At 47.7% G+C, this 21,109-nt stretch overlaps 1 protein-coding gene across 1 annotated transcript in view; it reads left to right on the top strand.

Moving 5' to 3' along the window:
• Positions 1-4,939: 4,939 nt before the first annotated feature.
• LOC119431562 (protein tiptop) overlaps positions 4,940-21,109 on the top strand; it is a 404,427-nt gene continuing 388,257 nt past the window's right edge. The window contains exon 1 of the mRNA XM_037699053.2: positions 4,940-5,104. Coding sequence (XP_037554981.1) covers positions 5,065-5,104 — 40 coding nt within the window. The 5' untranslated portion in view covers positions 4,940-5,064. The remainder of the gene's footprint in view (positions 5,105-21,109) is intronic.

A 21,109-nucleotide genomic window follows, 5' to 3' on the forward strand; every position in this document is an offset into this window, starting at 1 on the left:
TTTTGTGTGCTTTGATGCGATGTCTTTTTTGTTTTCCATCTCAATTTAATTTCATGGCAATTTTTCCGCGTTAGTGACTTTTTATGCGCTTTGCTGTGAGCTATTTCAGCAAAAGTAGAAATTATACCCATGCTTGTCAGAAACAATGCGAGGAATCTGCCTTACGCATATTTATGTATTTCCAACATTATGCGAAGTTCTTAATATATGTGTGTAAGTTTCTTTTGTTGTAATTGATTGTGAAATTATTTGATTGTTTCTGTTTTTATATCTATATTGTCTGCAGTCTGCAGCTTACACAATAGCATGCAAATGGTATTCATGAGAAACCGAAACATCGTACCCACTTGCCGGTCTTACTCGGGCAATTTGTCGGAAACCAGAAATGTGTTCGACTCTGCCGAGAGAGAGATAGACAGAATAAAGGGCAGTGGCAGGGAGGTTAATCAGAGGGGAAGGTCCGATTTGCTACCCTACGCTGGGAAGGGGAGGGGGAGGTAAAGTGACAGGAAAGTAGATGTAAAGAAACAAAGGAAGCACAAATACACAATCACAGTCGGTCACTGTTACTGCAAACAATTAATGCACAGCACAGTAGCACTTTTAGCACTGTAAACATCAATTCAGGCTACATCCGCTTGTCCAATTTTGTAGTCCTTAAAAACTGCAACAAAGCCCTGGTCGCGCTCCGCTGCGATTGCTTGTGATGTCGGCATTCTAAAGTGGTTTCCTCTGTTAAAGGTCTTTTGTCCAAGCACGCTATCGCGATTGCGAACGATCGTCTCTCTAAATTGTAGCGAGGACAGTCACAGAGAAGGTGTTGAAGAGTCTCCTCGCTACCACAGTCATCACACGAGGCGTCGTCGGCCCATCCAATTCGGAAAGCAAGACTTCGTTGGTTACTCCTAGCCATATTCGACAAAGCACGGTAGCTTCGCGTCGGCAGAGACCAGCTGGGATGCGAACGCGAAGAGAAGAGTCTAGGTGGTGCAGCGTTTTGCTTTGAAAACTTCGTGTGTTCCACACGGAGAACGTGACATCTCGGGTGAGCATTCGAACTTTTCTAGCGGCAACTGTCCTTGATAACGGTATCGACTCTTCTTTGTCGCCTTGAAGAGCCGACCGAGCAGCGTTATCCGCGAGCTCGTTGCCTATGACGCCGCAGTGACTTGGAAGCCATTTCAGTTTTTAACTACGGGACCTCCTCCTGTATATACTTACCATGTAATTAACCCCGTTTTTGTATTGCATAAACTGATTCTGATTCTGAAATGTCACGTGGTGTCCTTGCTCAGCCAAGGCATGGATTAGTTCTCCAATCTTGAATACCAGTTGTTCGTGGGGTCCGCGCCGCAGGGCTGATAGTAAAGGCTGCAGTGCTGCCTTTGAGTCACTAAATATTGACCATCTTCGAGGTTGTTCTTGGCTGACGAGACGAAGTGCAGCGCGAAGAGCTGCAAGTTCCACAGCCGTCGATGTAGTTGGGTGACACGTCTTGAAACTGATGGTGGTGGCTCTGGCTGGGAAAACCACGGCTCTGGACGAACACTGGGGAGTTTCTGATCCATCTGTATAGATATGTACGTGGTCGGCTTGCCTCTCGTGCAAAAGGAGCAGCGTTAGCTGTTTAAGAGCAGGTGATGACAGCTGAGATTTGTTTTCCGATTCCTGGTATGGTGAGGTGAACTACAGGTCGAGCCAAACACCATGGAGTTATCGATGGCTTAGTTGCGGGGGTGAAGCCTGATGGAAGGGGGGGTGTGATAATCCAAAATCGTAGTACAAAATGATGCCTGCGACCTTTCTGACGGTAGTGTTGCAAGATAATGTGTTCTTGCGAAAATTGGTTCTACTTTCAGACGGTGATCTACGCGTGAAGAGAGATGATTTTTGGAAGAGTTGGGGATTTCTGTTAATAAAAAATGCTCTATGGAGACACATTATATCCGTATAACCACATGTTTTATTAATTGTGTTGTTTACGATTAGAAAATGAACAATAGTATAAAATTACATTTATAGCGGAATGGAAACTCCGGACACGTACAGCTTTCTGTTGCTCAATACGTGCTACATAAGAGTGTTTTTTTTTTTCCCCGAACGTGAAAGAACCCCGCGAATACACGCAAAGTGCCTGGAGCGGCCAGTCGCGCGGCAATTTTGCGTGTATTCGCGGGCTTCTTTCAGGCTCGGAAAACACTTTTATGTAGCACGTATTGAACAACAGAAATCTGTATCCGGAGTTTTTCGTATTGCTCTACAATTTTCTCTTTGACACTTTCATCGAAATATAATATTAGAGAAGTTGATTAATTAACTAAGACTAATTATGTAATTAGGCGGAATGCAAAAAAAATAATCGGAGTATCTCCAAATGTCGGCAAACAACGTTACTTTGGTTCTATCCAGCTACGTAGCATTTACATGTTTTTAAAACTTCGTACATGATAGTTAGGACACCTTGTATGTATACTCATGAGCTACTTCAGCACACGCTCAAATAAAATGCTATTTGAATTGCTTGTGCCATTGCACATCATTGAAGCATATTCAAGTAATGGGAGATAGAGAATGTAAACAATTTCAGGAAGGGAGGAGACGGAGGAACAAACTTTTATTGAAACCAGGAGTTTAGTTGGCTGGGCCTAGGCCTCCCACGTGGGGACGGGAGGTCTTGCCACTTCGCCGCCTCGCAGGCCTGCTGGGTAGCCCAGAGTTTGTCGTCAAGGTGGGAGCTGCGCAGGGCGGCGTGCCATCTCGACGAGAGGGTCACAGTATTAATTGTCGGATATTGGTCTTTACATTCCCATAGCATGTGGGGAAGCGATGCTGCCTGAGTCTTACAGATCGTGCAAGTGTTACTAGGGTAGGTGTCTGGGTAGATCCTGTGGTAACGTGTAGGGATAGGGGATTTCTTATATTTGGTCTGCCCAATTCTTAGGTCACTGGTTAATGTCCCCATTCTTGGCCAATCCCCCAGCGTGGGTCTGTGCGACTGTGACACAATTAAGAGTTGTATTCCATATATATATATATATATATATATATATATATATATATATATATATATATATATATATATATATTCAGATACGTCGCCCGTTTTATCAGCATTCTTCCCTCTACAAGCACCGCCTTCGTCCTCATGACACAGAAGGCGACAAGGCCGCGCGTGCGTCATCAGCTACTACCGATACCTGGATAACTCAAAGAGGCTTCGCGTCAGTTATATCCCCTCATTGCGTTGGATCGTTCCGCCATCTGTTATCGTCACTGCGTTGTCATTTCGTCGTCACGTCGCCCTCGTCATAACGTCATTATCATTCCGCCGTCATCATTCCGTGGTCGTCATTTCATCATTGCCATTCCGTCGCCGTCATACAGTCGTCTTATGCATTTGTCATCACACCGTCGTGGCCATGCCGTTGTCTGACGCTGCATTCGCCTGATTTGGTGATGGGACTTGGGCGTAGCTTGTAAGCAGTGTAGTGTATAAACATAAAAGTTCCATTACATGGCCTTTGCTGTGGATAAACAAACATTGCATGAGATTACACGTTGCACAAGATGAATTGCGCGCATCGCCGTCAGTTGCACAGCACTTAATTACCCACTTCACTGAAGTTTTGCTTCTCATAGATTCTAACATATGCGTTGGATCTGCATATTATTTCGTTGCTTTCGTGGGTCTGCGTTTTTTACAAGACCATTGGCAGCGTGTACATGCCAATACCTTCTACGGGTACGTATCACACACAATGTCTGCGGCGAACCTGCTCTCGAAAATTGCACTGCTACGCCATTGTTCATGAATTTGGGGTATGCAAAGAAATTGGCTTAGCAGTTATGCCCATATATATCGCTTCGCGCCGCCACACCTACGAATCATTGTCGTTCTCCTTTCGTTGGTTGAGAAAGTTACGAAACAGTTGAAGTGCCTGTTCTCATCGCAACTCCATCTTTCCTCGCTTTTACGACTGCCACGGGCTGGCAACGCATGTCTGCCTTTCTTGTTTCGCAGTGCTTCCGCGCTCTCATCTTCCAAACAACATCTTGGCTTTCCCGCAGCCCACCTGAACTAGCAAGAGAAGCCCACATTTTGTGAAGAAAACGAAGAGTCGGCTGAATTGGTTCGTCTGTTTGTGGTGTCCGCTAAAAATATGGCGTGAGTCGTTGCAACTTGCGGCAGTTATTATAGAGAAAACAATATTACCGCGTTTGACTGTGCGCTGTCATTTGCTTTTAACCGTGAGGGTGTGGTGGAGCAGACACCTGCGCGGTCTGTCCGCTCCTTTCCTCGTACGCATGTCATTGCCCTTAATACAACCAAAGGAAATGTTTGCATTGCCGTGTTATCATTTTCAGCGCCGATGAATAAGAATTAAATCATTACAGGCAAAACGTTTGGATAAACATACGGGAAGGATGGTGAGTAAAGACGCGATAGAAAACGAGAAAACGACGGTAATGCGAAAAATAATAGGTTTCTGCCATTCATCAGCCGCTGAAACGAAAGATAGATAAATGCAGTGTAGTTGCAAAAATGCTGAAAAGCCCGCCACGATCACCACAGAGCCACCCAAATGGGTCGTCCCACAGCGCGAGTTACTGAATTTTCTCGATGTTGTCGTAGGTCGCTCGTGCTCTCAAGTGCCTCACTGTCAAGGTGTTCTTTTTTTTTTCCCCCGAAGACTCCGTGTCCCGCTTGAGCACCCCGCGGCCACATCGCCGGCAGCCCCGACGCAAATCGCCCGCGGTCCGCGCCGACGGCGGCGTGCGTGGCGCTTCCCCGCGGTAGCCGCTCGAATCGCCGCAGCCCGCGCGAGCGGCTCCTTGTTGGGGCGCGCCTTCGGCGGCGGCCAAGAGATGCCGCAGCGGCGGCGGCACGAGCCGGGAGCCGAACGACTTTCCCGTGATGCTCGGCGGTCGAGCGGCAGCGGCCGCGAGAGGCATGGCGCGCTTGGCGGCCGGCAGAACCCCTCCGGCGAGGCTCGGCCGGCGCGGGCCCTGAGCACGCTCGCCCCCCCACAGCAGCACGGCGGCCGCCCTGGCGACGCCCCAGGCATGCCTCGCCGGAAGCAGCACCGGCCTCAGCGGATGCAATGTGAGTGCATGCCTCCGACAGCGGCTACCCCCTAAGCCTACGGTCTTGACTCCGAGAGCGGCTAGCGTGCGCGTCCCCGCGGTCCGAGCCTCGCGCGGCGTCTGCCGTGGCCGCGCTCCGGCTCCGACCGCCGGGCCGCGCGCGCACCCGCGTGCTCGGAGCGCGCGCGCGCGCCTCAATGAGCGTGACACACACCGGGGGCCCGAACGACGCGTCGTGCGCGTTGACAACACGCTCGGGGGTTCCACGCACTGTCAATGTGTCGCCGCTGTGCGCACGTTTCCACGGCTGTGCGGCCACCGCTGCGGTTCGGCGACTTCTCCGACCAGCCGGCATGTGTTCGGTCGTGGTAGCAGAACTGTCGCGGATGTTTACAACCTGTCTCCTCCGTTGAGCGCTCAGCTTTGCTCTCACTCCCGCTGCGAGTGCGCTCTAGTGTGTTCCTTTTTTTTTTATGTATGCTCTGTTTTGCGTCCGTTCGCTTACTCATTTGCTGGTTGCGTTGCCGGTGCTTCATAAGAAACGAACGGAAGACGTAGACACTCGTTGATAGTTTCGGTAACGACGTTCTGATCAGAGTGTGCTAAGTTCTTTATTTGCACGTGCAATATGCAGTGATTTACTATGACATCGTATTTCTGATGTTATCTTTTTTTTTTTTTCATCTATATTGCGAACAACCCTGGCAATATCTACCGTTTAATTATGACGACATAAATGCCGCAAGTGTAGTTGCTCGTTCTTCTGTTCTGCCGACAGTATTATTATTATATTTTTCAGGAACATCCTCGTAATGAATTAGCACAAATACCAATGGTGGACGCCTGTTACGCCTCGCCTTGGACGCTTACCGTCCACCAACACCTTAGTTTGAGGAGCGGAATGTAAATCTTATGCTCGGGTTATTGTGGACCTTACAGGGCCTTGTAATTTTCTCCACATCACTTCTAATCATCCACGTGACGAGCCACCCCTTAGAGCAGTTTACGAGAGTTTTATCCTATCGCCTGCACGAACTTGCTTAGGAGTCTCTTGCCCTTGCCACTGATGCCGTCTTCAAAGTCCTAAACCTCGCTTGTAGCACCGTATCACGTAGCGTTCCTGTGGCAGAAGGGAATGTAGACTTGACTCTTCGCAAAACACACCTTCGTAACTACGGTGCATGTGCCGCCTACGCCCTAACGACAGCGGCCGAAATCGTCCGCCCAACTACGAAGTATTGCACCGCGATCTTCAACCAGAAAGCATATTAAACCCGGCGTATTTTTCACAACCGAGCGAATGCCTCCGCGCCGTGCCGGCCCTGTCGGTACGTACAAGTGAGCGATGTGCAGAACTGGATCTGCTTCACTCGATACCGACGCAACGTCCCAGGAGGTGCGGCAACACTTCTGCATATATATAAAACTCGCGCTTGTAGCATGTCTCAAGCTCCGCATTTCTTCTCGAGCGCAGGTCTGCTTCACTAAAAATGAGGTACACTTGCTTGCGCCGAGGTATGGAAGCGTTCTGAAGAGAGAAACTGACTTCTTGTGCGCAGTGGTGCTAGAGTAATATCTGCTATCGCGATGGCCTGAAATTTACGCGAAGCTAGCACTTTCCGTATTCGTCGAATCACTGAGTCAGCGCTATTCTTTTGGGCGAGATGTTAGAAACGAAGCGCGCGCCAGTGAGCATTATGAAAGAGCACACCGAATTCGTTTCCATGGCAAGCGGTTATTACTCATGACATGTGGATTCAAACGTGACGTGTCAATATTCACCAAGTAACTTTCCCGTTGCATATTTCGCCCTGAGAATCGCTTTTATATTTGGCATAGGTTGCGAGCTGCTGTGGCTTCTTGAATGCAAATTTGAGTGTTGCCTAGCGGATTGCTCACATCAGTACCGGCATGAAAAACACGGAATTCAAGACACTGTGAACGATTAGAGGAGGACTTTTCCTGGAGACCGCTACACTGTTTCAAATATGATGCAGCTATTCATTCGTTCACTTGTAAGTGGGGGTGTGCGAATATTCGAAATTTCGAATACCAATCAAATAATATTTGCTATTCGATTCGTGTTCGACTGAAGAATTCACTATTCGAAGTAGTCGAATATTTCTTTCGTTTGAATACTATATGGGACAACAACAATCTTGCTATAGAGGGAGAAAGACTGATGAAAACTGAGACTCCTCTTAATGATTCCGGTGCAGGAGAACCGCGGCTGTCGCACAGACGATCCACTTCCTGAACATACACATGTACATGAAGAGGCCACTTATGCATAAGTTACCAGCCGCTGAGTAAGCACGTATCGCCTTCGGCAGCCTACAAATTCTCCGTCTCTGTTTTAGACAGCAATTTATTATTTGGCCAAAACCACCATGTTTCGATGCCTTCAAAACGATGCGTGGGGCGCCGTAGTATAGCGCTTAGCTCCTTCAACAAGCACTACACTCTTACTACATGCTTCTGGGAGGTGCTGTCCCCCTCCCCTCCTTTCTTTATTATTTTTTTATTACTGTTACTGTCGTAATGCACCAGATATAGATCGTATTTTACTTTGTTTCTCATTTACAAGCTTCTCAGTAGACCCGATATCCAGTTTTTGATGGCATTACATATTCACCAAAATAATGTAAGCACGCCTTTTGTTGCGGAACAGACTATCACTTCTTTTAAAGAAATTAGGTATATTCGATATTTTATTCGATATTCGAAGGTCATTTTTCTGAAATATTCGTATTATGTTCCATTCGATTCGAAAATTTCGCTATTCGAACACCTCTACACATAATCAAATCGAGCATGCGAAGAACATTCCACACGTGTTCCACGGACGTCAGCTGTTAGGCGTTGTGAACATGCAATATTGATGAGCTCGTATCTCTCCGCGTTTCTGTCATTTGTGAAGATGATAGCGCATGGGGATCAGTTCAAACAATGTTTTCCGAACAGTCGGTGTTACAGCACAGACGTTTGAGCACACCGTTGCGCTAAGATAAGGAGCATATAGCATATAGGATATAGTCGTAGCAGTTCAGTACACGGTTTTCGCGCGTCCCTGTAAGCCAAAAACATGAAAAATTAAACAGCGAGATGGGACACTATGTTTGTTCTGCAGTGGAAGAGAAGGTTCGAGAAACTGCGTGGCGCACGTTTTCCCAAATGGCGCATGCTAAGTTCCCGGCGACTCTCGTCAAGTGCGCATAGTAACGCCACGAGTGGTCCAGTATTATCGCGTCATGACAAGCTATTTTTTGTTTATATTTCACGGTAAATTTAGTTGCTTAAACGTCGTGCCGTGAAAGTGGCAACATTTCGTCAATCCATCCTTATATTCGCGCGTTCTCGAATAACGAACTGCTAGAGCCGTGGGATAACCTGTAAGAGGACCGACCTTCGTCATCTGCCATGCAATTTATCTGTCTACTTTCTTGAATCCAAGCAATTCCACGCGCGTAGCGTACTCCATTTTGACTTGCCTGAAATATTTTCCGGAAGCCGCACATTTTGCTCCCCCCTTTTTTTCAGCCGTCAATTCAGCGTATACGCAGCGTCAAGTCATATTTGACGTCTGAATGCCGGCTGATACCGCATTTAAGCAGAAAACATCTGTTCGCAGTCCAGCTAGATATTTACGCTTCGGTTTGAGCATTCATTGGTCAACGCACATGTGTTACGTTTGTCCGTATAGTTGTATACTTGTTGTTCTGTCGTGATGGTTATGCTGACCGTGCTCTTCGCACGACCTTTGCCGTCCTTCTTTCCTTCTTGTCATCTTTTCCCCCTTCTTTTCTTGTTTCTTTTCAACCTCCGCCTTCGGCGCTCTCTCGTGTTCTCGGTCTATACCTACGAGAGAATGCGTCAAGAGCTGTACGGTAGGGATGGCCACAGCTTTCTTGCTGCTTTCTTTTGTTTTTTTCTCGTCCTTTTCGGCTTGTGTGCGTATACGCAAAGGGTTTCCCTCTCAGTGTTTATGGTGTCCCTTCCAGTGCGTCCTCGTGCAGCGGCGTGTGTACAGCGTGCGTAGTGTGATCCGCCGTATATCACAGCATACTACCGGAAGTTTGGTCAAGCGGCGATACGCGCGAGGAAACCTGTTCTCCGTGCCGCCAGTCCGTTGGCGACTGTCTGGCGGCGAGTGCTACAGCGTGGCGAAAGGCGCCCAGGGTAGCACGCGGATGCACTGTTTATGCCCTGGCCTGCCAGGAATTCGGAGTTGCGGCTTCCGAGCGGGAATCGTTCGGAAATCGTTCCGATTTCTTTCGCATAGCCGGGGAAGCTATAGCAAAATGGGGCGGTGTAGAGAGAGACGCGATGTTGGGGCGCAGCTAAATGATGGCGAAACAAAGAGGCACTCGGAGATTCCGCCCTTACGAGCGACGCTCAAGACAGCTTGCATTCAAAAAAGCAGTCCGTATTATATGTGTAGTTCGTAAGAACAAGCATCGGTCACTCACGACAGCGAACGTATGGTCAAAGAGCGACCGGCCAGTGACAGATAGTTCTTACGAACGAAAGGCTTCGTTAATTCGACCCCAAAGGTCGAAAGCGTAGATGTAATTCTACCACGAAGGTCGAACTCGCGAACCTTTTCGTTCGTTGTAAATTAGAAAGGTTTTTCGTTGCCTTTGCTAATATATTCGCAGCCACGATTGGCCATGCGCCTGTTCTTACGAACCGTTCCGTAAGAACTGCTCGTCGAATACGGGACCTAAACGTGTTCACGAAAAATGTTCTTACGATAAAATTGTTCGTAAGAGAAAATGCCAGCCAATCCTGATGCTGAACAGCAAAGGCGGCCAGCCAATGTTAAAGAGCGAGAAGCTATGTGAATTCGGCCCCAGGGATCGAGTTCACAAAGCTTATCGTCCGTAAATGTTTTTTGCCCTTGGCCAACCGCCTTCGCTAACATCAGGATTGGCTGGCATTTGATTTTACATGCAATTCGAGCTCAAGAGCTTTTTCGTATACACAGGTCCATATTCTTACATGCCTTAAAGGGACACTAAAGTGAAAATATAAGTCGAGCGCTATTAATTCGTTATCTTTCTGCGATACTCCTCCCCCCCCGCCCCTCAAAAAAAAAAAAAAAAAAAAAACGCAACTCTTACGAGAAAAGTTGCAAGAACGAAAGACTGGTGGCGACGCCGCCTTCAAGGTCCCGAACCAGCTCGCGGTGACGTCATGGATTTTGACAGCGTCTGCTCGGACCCATTTAACTCGTTATCGATAAAGATTGACTGCATTGTATTCTATAAGAGAGCCAAATACTGAACTTAGCTAGATTCAACAACTTTTATTGAGCCACAATGGCCCAATTCCCAGAAGATAGCTTGAAATCCGTGACGTCACACTTACATGCCGGCGCAGGAGTTCCAGCGAGAAATTAAAAAAAAAAAAAAAACTTTGACCATAATTTTGTCCGGTTGTAATCAACATCTTACCGAGAAATTAACGAATATAGTTTTGGAGTAAACTTTGTCAGCCTAAACTGATTACGTGTTTCCCTTCAGTGCCCCTTTAAAATGTAGAGGCCCTTGTAATATATATGACTCCGTTGGTGTTGTATCAAAAAATCAAAACGGTGTACGTACAAACTCGTTCGTTACTGTTTTACTTTCTAACGTTTCGGCTGGTGGGAAGCCTTCGACAGAGTAACAACAGGAAGTATACGGAACAGTTCTTGGACATATATAACGAGGACAACGAAACGTCGGACAGTGAATAACGTGCTTCCACGTACCTCGTTTTCATTTCGTGATATTATGTATATATATAATGAGAGTGATAATAAGGTGTTGCTGAAGATATTGTCGGTATGCGCTTCGGGATTGAGTAACCGAGTTGGCTGAGCGGTCGCCTCTGCGTACACACCGGCTGCTGAGTGTTCCACGACAAATGTTTTTTTTTTTTTTTTTTTCCAATCGTTCTCATGTTTAAGTAGGAGAAGAAGTGGAATTGGCGCACTGCACTGGGACAGCGTTTATAAATAGTGCAGCGAGAAATGAGTGCTAGGGAAATTGGTGCTGTCCTTTGTAAAAGGGTGTCCATGAAGCACGAATTTTTTGATGACATCCTGAATTATTGCCTGCTTGTCGACTGACATCTCATGGCGAATTTCTAATAAAATTCTGGGGCCGAATTTCTAAAGCTTTTTGTTTGTAAGGGCTCTTTGCTATTGGCCAGCCGCTTTCGCTTCCCAACACAAAGAGTAGCTGGCATCTCCTCTTACGAACAGTCCTCGCGTAAAACTTTCGTGTGAATAAGGGCTCTGGTCCTTCATGTTTCTTCCATTCACAGATTTCAACGTAGCACCACGCTAAATGGTGAACACGGCGAACACATGCGCAGCTTTGATTTCGCCGCTTTTATTAAGACACCGAATCGCGTTGCCGTTCGTCCGAAGGGCTTCGATATGTATTTAGAATTAGATTCTGGGGGTTTTACGTGCCAAAACCACAATATGACTATGACGCACGCCGTATAGTGGGGAACTCCGAAATGATTTTCAGTATGTATGCATCTAGCTTATATTCATTTCGACTACATAATCATACACACTCCGAACACCATTCCAGATAAACATTTCTGTTTATATATACCAGCGCATGCGGACCAAATATTTGTGAACAACAAAAATGTACAGAAGCCACCGACAATGATTGTCAATGTAAGCGAGTAGCCGAACTCTTCCAGAAATCTATTCGCTTTATTATAGTGACATATCTCTCGTATCTCTTACGTGCACAGTTGTGATTTCGTGCACATTGTGACGCGCTCGCGATACATACCTCGAGGTTTCTGTTAGATACCTCCAAAGTGGGTGAAGTACGCCTACAATGTTATGAAGGTATGCGTGATTGAGCCTCTGTCTTCCACCACAGCAACCCAGCGTTCTAACCATTAGGCCACGGCCACACGTATGCTTCTATCGTGCCAAAGTAGCCCCTTTGCAACAAATTAAAGAAATGCACTCACAAGATGGGTGTATAAAAGAGACCTGTATTATAGCATCGGGGCCTGTGTTCACATAAACGTTCGTAAGCTATTTGTGAAAGCAGATGTCAGTCAATCGGAACGTTGCGCGTATTATTAGTGTAGGCGTCGGCCGAATACTCACGAACGAAAAGCTTTGTGCATTCGACCCTGTACTTCTGTATACGCGTTTGTGTTACAGCTCGCTTGTCACTCGAATAAGTGCCACTTTGGGTTCCAGAAAAATGGAGAAGCGGCACGCTCTATTTACCGGTATTACAGTTTGCTTTTTCCCAGTATTGCGCCATGTTGCCATCGCTGCTTCATTCTCCTGCATAAATTTTCATCATACGGGAGTCAGATTGGCTGGATTGTGTCTTATCGATATTGCACTCTCGCTCAGGTATGGCTATATAGTAAGAATGGCGGTTATGTTTACGGCAACTCTTTTGTCGGCGTATATTTGTCAAAATCATTCGCGGAAAGCAAACTTCATTGCTTGATCACAAGTGCTTCAGCTCTCTGCGTATACTCTAGTGGCAGCGAGAATTCATTGAAATGTTGCCTCTCTTTGCCGATAGCGCGCGACTATAGTTTAGGCCCATGTACTGCCCGTCCTTGTCATGCTTGCAGGACCGTCGTATACTCGCAGCCCCCGCAGACGCTATCGCCAGAGTTGCCTCTGGTAAATTTTGTAGGTATAAATCTACACCCAGTGTAAAGCCCGAACGAGTGGCACACGCCAGCAGGCGCCAGCGCGCGCATTTGCATCGTGCGTCGTAGCACGTCCTGTCGTTGAAGGGGGGCACACAACCATGTGGAGACCCGCGCTGGCGCGCCGCGTACACCGCCGATTTTTGTCACGCCTGCTCCTGGCAACCGCGGTCTGTGTTGTTATGTCGCCCCTGTCACACTGCGCCGACTCCAACAGTCTGCGGATGATTTCGGAAGTTGGACGATTTCGTTGTCAAGATATACAACGATGCTACGGGCGTATCCCCGCGCCGACGCGGATGCCGTGAAGCGTACTGTCGCTGATTCCCATATGGGATGGTCACTATAGGTTATGTGTCACCTTTTCTCAAAAATACATTTTCCATACTCGCTATAAGATATCTTACAGCATAGCTTTCTACGTTTGTGTACCAATTTATGGAGCGCGCAATTTGCCCGGAAGAACACCGATACCCGCCAGAGCATTAGTGGGGCGCATTTGTTTACATCAGCACATATACAGCGACCGCTCATACCTCGCTTCAGTCGAGCCCGGATATAACGAACACCTTCGTTGCATGAAATGTGTTCGCTATATCGGGAGTTCGTTATAATTGGACGTTCCCTCCAAACTACCGATGAGGAACAGTACAATACGCAGAAGAGCCGTTGTATTAATTGACGTGCACTGCGCCACACTCGTAGAAACCGGCGACTGATGTTTAGTTCAGTAATGTCGCTCCAGTAACGACACTCTCCAAGTTTGACGAGCTGCGGACGGGGTTTAGGTCAAGCCCCTTGCATGTACAAGATGCGTGGACAAAATGCTTGAACGAGGCCAAGCACGAGTAGTGATTGCCTATTTGAAGCAATGACTGCGGCAGCGCATTCGCGAGCCACGAAGTGAGGCCCCGTGCATCATTCTCCCCTTCCCCCGCTCGTGTAGACGCTGTCGCGCCATGGTTTATTCAGTTCGTTGTAACCGAACTGAGCAGGGCGCCAGGTCGTTATAAGTGGATGATTGTCTCGTAGACGCCTTGCGAAATATTTTGGGTGTGGCGAAACTGTTCACAGTATAGCCGAAAGTTCGCTGTAAATGTGATCGTGGTATGTGCGCTCGACTGAGGTGGAACTCGCTCAGGGCGGACATAAATTGTCAAAGCATAGCAAAACACCCTGATTTGCGCATATGAGTACCGTATCGTCATTCACAGACCTGCCACTATTGTTGACCGCTAACATCTTCGAAAATGGCGACCGGGACACCGTATATAGTTCGCGCTATTACTGCCTGGTTCAATCTTCTTCATAATATTTATGCCTACAATTTACATGTTCGATACAGTTTTACTGGATGAAGCTATGCACGCATGATCGCTCATTTAGAGAGCTTGTAGTTTTCTCTCGTAAACGCAGTACTGACGCTGCTGATAGGTGAGGACTGCGCTTGTTTACGCCGCTGTAACGACCGGCTCGTCATTTGTTGGCCGCTTGGCAACAGACGCAAACACACGGTCTCGGTAATTAAATTATTTGTAAGTATTACAAAGAGCACACATACACTCAATTTACGTGGTCACATATCACTCGGAGGAGCGCCCGAGGGTGTGGCAGGCAGCCTTCGACAACGGTGACGCATTCCGATGTTGGCACAACACTGTGCCGGCGCTTCCTGCTTCATGTGGAGAGCGTGCAAAGGGAAGGGTAGTTTATTTCAAATTTGCTTAACCTTTAGCAAATATACGCCAGTAGCGTGGTTACACGCTACTGGCGTGTAGGTGACATAGCCACCGCTGAACAGAAACAATGGCTCAAAATCGATGTGGGCGGCGGGCAATTGCTGAAGTTCGTGCATTTTAACTTCGAAAGCACGTTTCGATTTCTTTTGAGCAGTACCGAATACATAGAACCCATAGAAATCAGGCGTTGCGGCGATCGCGTTATTGGTGCGATGTTTTCGTTGAGCGGCAGGCAGATTGCATGCACGAAGACCGGTCGAGCAACGACCGGCCGACTGGTTTTGTCGGCGTCGTCGCCACGAAATTCCGTCACGCTGCTACAACTCGGGATCTATAGTATGACAAAATGGTCTTTCGGTGACACGTAGCGACACTGTCGCGCTTCGCCATGGTAGTTGGCCGGTCGTTTGCGTCTGCATCGCTGGCATCGAGGAAGTCTTCTGATTGGAACCTTCTGATTGGTGCATGCCGGCAAGCCCCTTCCGGCCCGCCCGTAAATATATCTTACATGGGCAAATATGCGCGCCTCTGCTTTATGTACGTACTCGTCGGTGCATATGGCAAACTGGCGGGCAGCGTTGGCAAGAAAAGGAGCGCTGGCCAAAAACCAACAATATAGGCGTTACGACCGCAAAACGTTTGCCTCTTAAGTGCTAAAGGGTACACAAGGTACTCGACTGTAACGTAACGCGGACAACTGCGGGGTTGCTTTTTCATGAACAAAATGTTGTCAAGAAATAGTGGCGCATTGCAACGTGCATTTTGCAACGTATGTGCCCATTGCTTTCATAGGGAGTGCTTTAGCAACATTATTGTGACGGAAGCAACATTATTGTGACGTTTATAAGAAAATGTGTCATAGGTGGCGTCGTGGAAACTCTGATGGTATACGGACCACTATAAAGAACGCTTTTCACACCGGCACACGCATTAGTTCCAGCGCCCGCAGAAGGCTGCTTTTTTGTGCCGTTGTTCGTTTTATAATTATATGTGGGCTCCTCAGTAGCGAAATCGAGAGATAAAGAAGTTGGAGAAAGGCAGGGAAGTCAACCAGATATTGTTCCTGTTGGCTAACCTGTACAAGGAGAACACTCCTAAAATGAAACGCCCAAGTATTTAATATTAAAAGCTTTGCAATCTACCTTCATATGCATATGTTGCTATAAGTTGTCAGAAAAGTGCATCCAGTGACAGTAACGTTCGTTACCGTAACTAGGCCGGTACACTAGTTGCACAAACGAGGAGCTACTGCGCAAAAACAAGTATCGTATGTACTAAAAGCTTGCACACTGCGTAATTTTTCATAACATGGTCATCGAATCACACGTGAGTATGAGAAACATGACACGCTACATAAGTGGTACGTTATCATACGTCGTTATAATATACATAAATAAATGCGTTCAGGCCTTCTTCGTGAAGAAAGTGCCTTGTAGAACTTATTATCCGTGATTCACGGATCGCTTTTTATCGCCGTCAACTCAAGGGCATCAATCGAAACTATGAGCACGTAATTGGTTCGCACTAATACAGGACGGAACTTCCCTATATGGTATTTGTCCGACCCACTGTCTACAGATATAGTATATCCATTAAAGATGGCCCAGGACTATGAACTCGGCATAATGACGGAAATTTTAGGCATAATAATAGCTCATTAAGATTGTCATCACACGTAAGCAGACCACAGGACGAACCGTGTAATTCTGTTTACTAACTGAATATCCACATCATCAATTAGGGGTCTCTCAGGCTACTCTCAAGTATAAAGTCAGGAACAGGTAGAGAGAGGGAGAAGCAACTGAGGCACTTGGTAGCTTTTCGGAAGCAAATTTTTGTTTCTTACCAGATAGGTAAAGCTGAAAGTCCGAAAGCAACATCAGGGTTATGACAGGCGCCGTAGAGGAGGGCACCGGATTAATTTTGGCACACTTATACGGTCAGGGTACATTGCATTCTTTACGTGCTACATGGCGCGTGCGTGAAGTGGTAGGCGGAGATGTAGCTTCTAAAAGGCAATGATATGGACCTGACGTCTGCGAGCTTCTAGTGTAGATGGTGCAGTTGGTGTTTTCTGGTGGAAGGAGCATATGAGCTCGACCCAAGAAGAGCGGGCAACGCTGTCTTATGGGAAATTTTAACTCCAAGAAGGCAAACTATAGAGTGGGCGATTGGAATACTCATAAAAAAACAGCGACTCACTATGAAAAGGGGAGGAAGAACAGAAGTGGTTGTCGGTAGAGGAAAACAGCAGTAAGTGTTTCGTACAATGGGGGACACCTCAACCGCGCTGTCGGGGGAAGGAGTTGAATGTGGAGCTCGATAGCGGGGGTAAAGCACGCACAGGAATTGTTCATCCAACACTGTCTTTCATGTGGGTATACGCTCCCGTGTCGGCCTAGTCTTAGACGGAAACATGGGCCTCCTCAGCGAAGTCGAGGAGTGCCTGTATTGCTCTACTGCGAAGTGCCCGTGGGCACTAAGGGAACATGAGGGCTCCTTGTCCGGAGATTGAAGCGCCAGAAGAGAGACACCGCGAATCCTTTCGGCGCTGTGAGCTGGGGATTCCAGTAGAGCACTGGCCAGACACAGGTGACGAGAGAAGAGGTGTAATCGGAAAACTTCCGAGGAATGTTTTTCACCTTTTCACTGGTATCAGACGAAGCAGAAGTCGATGTGGTCCGTATGTTTGAGTGTATATTCCAAGTGGCCACGTGAAATATGACACGCATTTGCGAAACCGTACTTTCCTCGCATGACTGTCTCAAAGAGGGAGGGAGTCGCTGTATGTGGATGATTGAGAGAGATGGAAAGGTGAAGTCTCAACCGGTAGCTCTACAGATACTGATTTTTTTTTTTTTTTTTAGTAGCTTAGTGGCTTCGAGAGAGGGGCAGCTGGTTCGTCTAAATATTGTGTACTGCGCTGCTTAGAGACACACCACCTGGTCGTTTGTTTAGCGGTCTTCCACACGCAATCAGGCAAAGCACTCACTGTATTACAGTCAAATCTTGGTGGCACGGTCACGGTTGCTTCGAATTTAGGCGTCATTCAAATTTTCGAAGGTCCCGGCCAGAATGCATTAAGTTCAATGCGCTGTTTCGGGATGACTCGAACGGGGCTCTTCCGGGCCGTGTTGTGTGATTTGAATTTCTGAGCCGCCACACATCTCACGGTCATGAGTGCGCGGCCGCGGCGTACAGATACGAAGTCAGAGTTTGAAATCTTCGTCTTCCGTGATCGTAGCATAGACCTGCGCACTTGCAAAGCTCTACTGTGCGTCGCTTGTGAGCGCTAGAAACGAAGGTTACAGGCAAAGAGCGTGAAGCGTTACACATTCCAAAATGGCTTCCTTGACAACATTGAGGGAAGAGTGATCCAGAAAGCGAAGAATGACTTCTTCATCCCATAGGAATCACCATAAATAAACAAGAATGTTTTACATTCGCTTTGGCGTTGTGGCTATATGGTTTATTATGGATAATACGATTATTCCTAAGGGGTCTCAAGAAATACCTATCATCGAGATCCTACTGTGTTAGTTTCCGGTGAGCCGAAACCGAACGTTCGAAACAACGAAAACGTTCTGCGTATGATATGCTTGCGAAGCAGCGTGCTCGTAGAATATATATACTTATACTCATAGCCTTTCGCCGATACTGCCGTCTTGATTCCCACAGGAGCGGATAAAATGAAACAAAATGAAGAGCGCATGCAAGACGCTCTGCTCTGGCTGTCTAGTTAACCGGTCGGTGGGGCGCTTCCTATAGCGAGGTCGTCTTATCAGCGGTCTGGCGGCATCGACCTAAGCTGCAGCGGGGGAAGAGAAGGCTTGTCCGAAGGGAAACTGTCGTGTTTCCACGTGCTCCCGCAGCCGACGTTGTATTTCGTTTAAACCGGCACTCAACCGGGCTTCGACCATATTCATGGTCCCTCCGTTCTTTTTGCTTCTTTTTGCCGCTCGTTACTCCGCGTGCGTATTCATTCGCTCGCCGCGCGTGTATACGTCCGACGAAATCGCCGAACGAGGAATGACTGCTGATTAAAACGGACGCGGCTCGCTGGGAGACAACTGGCCGGCGTATCTTCTGGGGCGCGTTTTGCGTCGCGCGCATATATACATACAGGAAGCTTCGGGCGCCGGCGGTTCTTCTGTCGCGTTTCGCTTTGCGGGAAGAGGATAAATGAAGACGCGCGCGCTGGTCTTCGCGGTGGTGGCAGCTGTTGTGGCTGCGTATCTGTCCGTAAACGACCCCCGTCCCGCAACGCAGTCGGTCCATAACGCCATGGAGACGTGCCACCTGCCGTCATGCGCGCTTTTGCTTCCTGTGAGTGCGGTGGCCCTCTCGGAGATGCGCCTCACGTCCGCGCCCCCGCCGTGGCTGCGCAAGGAAGCGCCACCACGGTGAGTGCTGGACTCCGAGCGAGGCTCGGTCGTACCTCGAACAGCGCGAGACCTGCGATTTGACGCACGAGGAACAACTGTCGCCGCATTCAGCGCTCTTTATTTGCTTTGTCCTGCGAGGCTGCACGGGCTGAGCTTTCTTTTTTTGTCGTTTGACCTGCATAGGTTCGCGTTACACATTCCCGGCAGAAGATTTTGGGCCTTCTGACCGCAGTGTGCGTAATTAACATAAGAGAACTTGAGAAGGATCTCTTCGTCTTTAAGAACAAAAAAAAAAAAAAAGGGGGGGGGGGGAGTGAAGTGAAGAGCTTGGCTTCTCTGCTCAGTTCACAATGGATCGAGCGAATTCACCGGGTTATCGGAATTAAAATGCCCGTGCTTAGGTTGTGAGACTCGCTTCTTCGTATCCGTCTCTCTTCTCTCTCTCGCTCTCTCTCTTTGGTGACGAGAGTCGCGTTTCACTTTCTCTCTTTAGAGGAAGAATTGTCTAGAATAGACGTTGTTGGGTGGTTTTATACGCGTTGTGAATGCGCATATAGCTCGTCCTGATTTTTAACGAACTGCGGAATTAACGTGTTGCCTCGATGTTCGGATTGTTCTATATGCGCAGTAGGCTCTGCGCTTATCATCATAGTAGCCATGGTGGCAGCAGTGCTTGCGCATTCAGCTTAATTATTTTATAACTCCCGTCTCCTCGTCAAGGGGCTGCCTTTGAGTCCGTTTCAAAATCCGTCACACTTCTCGACGTCATAATCAAGCAAATTGGAGGTGACAGTAACGCGATTCGGTCCCCGGGTACTAGCTCAGAAACAGCATCACTGCGATTTCCATGTTGCTTACGCATGCAGATTCACAGAATGATAGAGGTGATCTTCAAATTCCTAGACTGGCGATTTCGCATTAATTAAGACAAGGCGCAATTACACATGTAAGCAGAGACCTTGGATCCTTTGTGAATGATGAAAGTTCGGCGACGGGGTAATATGAATTTATGGCTTTACTGCAGACAATTAGAGCTGCAACTGTACACGCGATAGGAGAGCCAACTAGCAGTCTTTTAGGCCCATGATGGCGTGGCGATAGGTAACAAGAGGTTTACAAACACGGGAACCTTTGTACACTTGCCGATATCAGAGCTCCGGTGACGTGACTGTTCATGTGCAGGCGATATGCGGGTCAGCAATTCGCTATATATGAATTATAGCTCGCAAGAGGCGCCGGATAAAATACGAAAATCGCCAAGGATGGTTTCGCAACCGCACAGTGCGCCATTTTCACTGTTATCTTACTGTTTTACTGCCAAAAAGAAGTGAGAAAGGTCCCCCTTAATGCGTTCGATAGATCGCTGGAAGTGACCTCGAAATGTTTATTGCTTTCTCTCGGTTTAACGCCCCTAAGCAACTCTGTAAACGATGCTGTGCTTAGTTTGCCCGAGGCTCCTTCCCGAACACCGACATCACAACGTATATATAAGGCCGTGCCTGCGTATTGCCCTCCATCAAAAACGCCGCCGACAGAGCCGACCTAGAAGGATTGAGTTTGCGTCCTTGAGTTTAGTCGACTAAACGACTTAGCTACAAGGCCCGCCAATGGCAAATGTGCTGCGCCAATGTGCGAAGCACTTTAAGAGAAGGGAGGGGGGGGGGGGGGGGGAGCAGCTGAAACTGCCAATGCTTTGCGGAAACGTGGACGCTGATTGTGCTCTGGTTTCAGTTGTTGTTCCGTGTCTATGGGGACAAAATTGGTTATAAGTGGTGTAATATGATGTTTCACTTCATGTAAGAGCAACGAAACCTCTCAAGTTATCAGTTGATGAGCAACTGGTAATTGTATGCCGTTCTTCCCGTGGAATTGAGAAACTTATTAGCGCAAGGTATACACCGCGCTCTGTCTTCGCTGTATAGGTGCAAGGCTCCTTATTGGAGGACCTGAAAATGGTCCTTTAAATGTGAAGTGAGCGTAGCCAAAAAGTAAGGGGCAACATGCAATGGGGTGCTCTTTGTGATCATTCCATGTATTGTTGAGTCGGCGATTCCGATACCATTGAACCTCTTTCCGGCCATGCACATAAATCAGCGCTGACGTCGCGCCGCAGTCGATGCGTTACGCGTGTAACAGCTGGTGATTGAGTCAAACCAGTTCTGCGGTGAATTCACAAGGTGGAGGAAGTTTCCTGAAAGG

The sequence above is a fragment of the Dermacentor silvarum genome, chromosome 1 (genome assembly GCF_013339745.2).
Source record: "Dermacentor silvarum isolate Dsil-2018 chromosome 1, BIME_Dsil_1.4, whole genome shotgun sequence".
NCBI classification, from domain to species: domain Eukaryota; kingdom Metazoa; phylum Arthropoda; class Arachnida; order Ixodida; family Ixodidae; genus Dermacentor; species Dermacentor silvarum.